The sequence below is a fragment of the Haliotis rufescens genome, unplaced genomic scaffold (genome assembly GCF_023055435.1).
Source record: "Haliotis rufescens isolate VD_foot unplaced genomic scaffold, xgHalRufe1.0.p SCAF_8, whole genome shotgun sequence".
NCBI lineage: Eukaryota > Metazoa > Mollusca > Gastropoda > Lepetellida > Haliotidae > Haliotis > Haliotis rufescens.
Window position 1 is genome coordinate 21,446,432 of NW_025964372.1, and position 6,000 is coordinate 21,452,431.

General features: G+C 38.0%; 1 protein-coding gene across 2 annotated transcripts in view; it reads left to right on the forward strand.

Moving 5' to 3' along the window:
• LOC124115734 (sodium- and chloride-dependent glycine transporter 2-like) overlaps positions 1-4,571 on the forward strand; it is a 36,900-nt gene extending 32,329 nt beyond the window's left edge. For both annotated transcript variants that reach the window (XM_046476835.2, XM_046476836.2), the window contains exons 12-15: positions 1,242-1,341; positions 1,768-1,868; positions 2,280-2,447; positions 3,090-4,571. In XM_046476835.2, the coding sequence (XP_046332791.2) occupies positions 1,242-1,341; positions 1,768-1,868; positions 2,280-2,447; positions 3,090-3,224 (504 nt within the window). In that variant the 3' untranslated portion in view covers positions 3,225-4,571. The remainder of the gene's footprint in view (positions 1-1,241; positions 1,342-1,767; positions 1,869-2,279; positions 2,448-3,089) is intronic.
• Positions 4,572-6,000: the final 1,429 nt, after the last annotated feature.

Genomic DNA, 6,000 nt, shown 5'->3' on the forward strand with positions numbered 1-6,000 from the left:
CCATTCTGATTGTTTCTTAAAGCCTATATATTTGGACGTCTTTACTTTCATATTCTTTCCACAGTATTGTATTAAATGCTGTAACCTCTCTGCGGCTTTATCAATATCAATTTCCACACAGTTAATGAAGTCATTTTAACATTTCGTGCACTAATTCACCTTAAAAATTATTCAGATAGTCTTCACACTTATCTGTGTTCCATATATATCTACAGCTGTCCTGACCCGTGAAGATTCCGGGGTAGAATTTGTCTTCAGCAACCCATACTTGCCGTAGAAGGTGACTATGCTTGTCGTAAAAGGCGACTAACGGGATCGGGTGGTCAGGCTCGCTGACTTAGTTGATACATGTCATCGATCCCAATTGCCTGGATCGATGCTCATGATGTCAATCACTGGATTGTCTGGTCCAGACTCGATTATTTTACAGACCGCCGTCATATAGCAGGAATATTGCAGAGTGCGGCGTTAAACAACAAACAAACAAACAAACTACAGCTGACCTCGCCCAGGCTGTAATCCTGTTCTAGGGTGTCTGCTACATTAAACAATGATGAGAAAGAGGCAAATAAGGGAAAATGGTCTGACTCAGTGAGACTTATAACTTTAAAGTCCTTTACATACTTGTAAATAGATGCTGACACACAAATACGTTCTGAGCTTACTCGTGTTGCTCCAACAAAGGTATAATTCCCTTCATAAAAAAATCCGCCATTTAGTAAATATAAACCAAACGTTTTACAAATGTCTAAGAAATCTTTCACCTAAGTGTTAACGACTTGGTCCTTGTTCTATCGCTCTGGTCCTATTTGAGGAATAAGAAGCCAATAGTTTTACATTTGGGAGTCTTGCAGTGTCAGTGTTTATATAGTCTGAGAGATCTAGCTAAATATGCCAAAGATATTTACCTTGTGAATTCATGGCATGTAGGTCAAGCAAAACTGCTAATGGACGTTTCTATGAAGAAGTTACCACATAACACGTTTAAGAATATAAAATGCATTTGGTATCTTGCTTTCCATTTTATTTCATTTTGTGTTACTCATTAATGTCTGCTCTATAGATTTCATTACAATCTACATGTATGATGTACAATATTTGGAGAAGCATTAATATAGGCCTTTTTGGCCTTTTTGCTAATCCTTTTTCCATTTTGTAACGTCATGTAATGTAAAATCTGAACATTAATGGAAATAAAATACTGTTTAAATCATAACACGTTTTCCCAATGTTTTTTTCAGGGTGGAGTGTACGTGTTCCAGTTGCTGGACTGGTACATTGTCGCCATTTTCCTCATCTTCTCGGGTTTACTGGAGTGTGTCATAGTGGCCTGGATCTACGGTATGAAGTGATGGGACCTCGAGACATCCTTGTTCTCTACCCTTGTTCTATAACCGAGTCGATTTTGTTATGACGATTGTTATTATTATCACTATTATAATTATTGTGTTTGTTCGTAGTGTGTAATTCTATCGTGTTCAAATTATTTGCAATTGTACATCGGCACAATCTGTTTATAGACATTTACACATGAGCTTATAGACATTTACACATGTGTTTATAAACATTTACACATGAGCCTATAGACATTTACTCATGTGTTTATAAACATTTACACATGTGTTTATAGACATTTACACATGTGTTTATAGACATTTACACATGAGTTTATAGACATTTACACATGTGTTTATAAACATTTACACATGAGTTTATGAACATTTACACATGAGTTTTTAGACATTTACACATGTTTATTCGTTCCAGGTATTGACCGTTTCAGTGACGACATCGAGCTGATGATTGGCAGACCAGCTCCTCTGTTCTTCAAGATTACGTGGTGTTATATCACCCCAGCCATGCTTCTGGTTAGATAATTACATTACTGACAAGATTAAATCGTGTTTATTTTCATTCACATTAATCAATGCGGCCTTCAACCAACCTCACTCACACACAATAATCAACAGTGCTGTTGCAAATTTTGCTTTTCTTACCATATGAAAATATAAAAAATATATATATTCCCAAACGAGAGGCTATTTGCCACGCACATGCTTTATGCTAGCTATGTTTTATGCAAGTATATGTAATTGTTGTATTTTGATGAGAGTTAAAGTGGTATTGTTTTAACAAAAATATTTTCATATATGATATCAATGAATTTTAAACAATTACGTCGAAGCACAAACGATACATATCAAGAGATGTGCTGACCATTGCTGCTGAATTCATATTTTATACGGTATAAATACCTATAAAGTACTGCCTTTTTTCAGACAACTCTCATCTTCACCTTCACCCAATACGAACCGCCAACATATGGCAAATATGTGTACCCCTATCACACGAACGTTATTGGCTGGATCATCGCAGCGATTCCATTGATACCTGTCGTTGTTATGATTGTGGTCGCTATTTACAAACAGAAGGGAAGCCTTTGGGAGGTAAGTACAAGAACATCCGCAAAGATCCAGGTTAGAATTGGTCTTCATCAACCCTACTTGTCGTAAAAGGCGACTAACGGGATCAGGTGGTCAGACTCGCTGCTTTGGTTGATGCATGTCATGGTATCCCAACTGCGTTGATCGATGCTTATGATGTAAATCACTGGATTGTCTGGTCGATTATTTACAAACCGGCGTCATATAGCTGGAATATTCTGTGTGGGGCGTTAAACAACAAACAAAATAAACATAAATGACACACTAACTTTATGGAAAAGATATTTTCATACATAACGAACAAAGATACGACCCGTGTGTTATCTCTGTAAGTACAAAAAATGTAAATAAAGAGCAAACCCGATAGATACTTTATATATCAAACATAAACCACTTCCATCGAGCACCATCTGAACTTCAATTTCTTCTGCATAGAATTCAAAACCATAATGGTTAAATGTGGCATTATATTTACTTGAGTCAGTTAAACAATAGTTTGCAGTGACTAATCTGACTTAATGTACGAACAAACTTCAGATAACCATCGACATTAGCGGGTTTTTCATAAGTGTTCATTTGTTTCAAGTTAGTAAGATAGCAGAAACCAAACTGTTTTGTCAGCATGATGTACTTGATGTATTTCAGAGAGTCAAGATGTCTCTGGTACCAGATGCAACATGGGGTCCGGCTGACCAATCGTACCGTGCTCACTACCTGGAGAAACACAGGAAACCGTCAACTCTCAAAAGTGCTTTCAAATCGTCAGTGTCATGCACATAGAAGCACTGTATCGCCATATTCTATGCTTAGCAGAAATGAGGTATACACATTGCAATTGATATGAAAATCCTCTATATCTTAAGGGCTAACATGTTGGTAAACGTTCACCCACTGGGTCCATTCTCGTGATCTCAAAATAAACAGAACTTGATTTCTTTAGCCAGTTTGAATTGCTATGCTACACAGTCTAACGGACCAATCAGAATGTAAGTTCCATACCAGCCTCAATGTTGAGTTCGCGATGTAAACAACTTGTCGGCCAGTCCTATAGATTACGATAGAGTTCGCCAGAAATCTAACATTGAAAAACGAAAGCCCTCAGAAAAAGATTTTTGATACAAAGGATGTCTTCATGTCCACCTCCCTTACCCATTTCCTTTTTCCTTATCTCGACGTTTGATTGGTCAGTAAAATGTTAATGAAAATCAAAGGCGGGTAATTTGAGATCCCGAGAACGACGAAAAAGGATCCAGGGGTTAGTAACGCTTTACCGAAATGCGTGCCCTGGAGACATAGAGGTTGGTTGACTTGAAGACAAGGGCAAACGGAAGTAATTTGAACAGTTTCTGCGCCGCCAGTTGGTGTTGTGTCATGAGGTTCACGAAATTATTTCCAATATGGATTCCTGAGCTTCTGAGCTTCTGAGTTTCTATTAGTCGAGTCGAGCCAAGTGCCTAAGGAATACACTGGGAGTAAGGGAAACTAAAGAAGGCTCATATTTTCAACTTTTTATATACATTATTTCTTACTGTAGTATTTCATAGTCACAAAGTAATATTGCATATCCATGTTTTCTGGTTCCTTCTATTGCATGTTTTGTATATTCATATGTCCTTTATAGTAATTTGAGGGGCAAAAGAAAGTGTATCGAGTTTGATGTTTTATGTAATTGAAAACTGAAAGAAGTGTTGTTAATTTGAGTTTAACCGTCACTCTTCTCTGCAACAGTGTGTGAATAATAATTTCTGGCTGGGTAATTTGGGTTCAACGGAGACTGGGGTAAGAAATGAATTTGCAACAGCATGACCCCTACAATGTTTGAAAAGTTGTAAATTAGTGCCGAAAAATATTAATTGTGATTTTATGGAAAATATGTCTTAGATACCCATCAGCTGTTGTGTATTTTGCGATTGTTTTTCATATATTTTATAAGATTTAAGAATTCTTTAAATGTAACACCAGTACATTTCACTTTTCACTAATGATACGTCCCGTGAAAACCCGGGGTAGAAAAGGTCTTAAGCAAACCATGCTTGTCGTAAAAGGCGACTATGCTTGTCGTAAGAGGAGACTAACGGGATCCGGTGGTCAGGCTCGCTGACTTGATTGATGCATGTTATCGTTTTCCAATTGCGTGGATCGCTGCTCATGATGTCAATCACTGGATTGTCTGGTCCAGACTCGATTAGTTACAGACCGCCGTCATACAGCTGGAATATTGCTGAGTGCGGCGTTAAACAACAAACAAACAAAACAAACATAAATGACACACTTACTCATATATATCATAAAATGAACCGAGGGGTATAGTACCATTTGCTCCTCAGTTTAAATATGGGAGGGAGATGAGGGAGCGGAAGCAGGAAGATATGGGGCCCAGCAGGCATCACGGGACCCCAAACCCCCTCGAGACAAACAGGAACATGAAATTAGTTATGAACGATCACAGTATATGTATAATATATACCATATGCCATATTTCATGAAATAAATCAATGATGTCAAAACGTTAAGTTTATTGTTTTGATTCTATTAGTTATTATTTAGATGTGCTTATCTAAAGCCAAACCAATGGTGACAGGTGGCAGGAGTACAAGCGCCCTGCATTATTTGCACTGTTAGATTGCTATCATACAGAACCGATTTCTAAAACAGCAAAGTAGTTCCGGAGTAAAACCTCCGAGGGTAAAACCTCTGCACACGGTCGTAAATTCAAAATGCCAATTACACCTGCCGAATCCGACTCCATTGGGCGCAAGTCAAAAGGATGATGAATATTACATGGAAATGAGAGATGACACCAGATGTTCGCGTAAAGGGCAAGCATGTCCTGCTCTATCGATAGCACACAGATATGTACCCTTGGCCGATCCTTTCATTCTGCGTTCACTATCACTGGGACATTGCTTTAAAGGGATTCTCATAGACGGTACGCCAGTTGAGAATCTAAGAATCGTATGAAACATGACAAGGACAGGCAGGTAAAAAGGATTCCTAATTAACTATAAAAGAAATGTGGTTCTGTACAATTTCGTTCAAATGTTGAGAAGAGTAACCTCATACAGTACATATTCCCTTATTAGCATGTAACAACCTACAATATAACTATTCCACTCAAAAGAAGTTAAGAACAACATATTCTTTCATATTACTATAGTTAATCTGTCAAGCCATATGGGAAACAGGTGTTCTTTACCTTATTTTGATTAACATATGTATATCGATCCTGTTAAAGTATCGACAATTATATCTTCGAAGGAACATTTATTAGAAATATAAATATGTAAGGTTGCCATGCTTTGGGTCTGCTGCCTTTTTGGCCAACAAGGACGTTGTTTATTATATACTTAAGTGTGAAGACCGCCTCCGTGGTCTAGTGGTAAAGCGTCCGCCCGGAGAGCGGAAGGTCCGGGGTTCGATCCCCAGCTGCGTCATACCAAAAGACGTTAAAAGATGGTACTTATTGTTACCCTGTCTGGTATTACTAGCTAGTCGGGGGCTGTGGAGTAGTCTAGTGGTCAAAAAGTGTTCACGCGTCACGACGAAGACACGGATT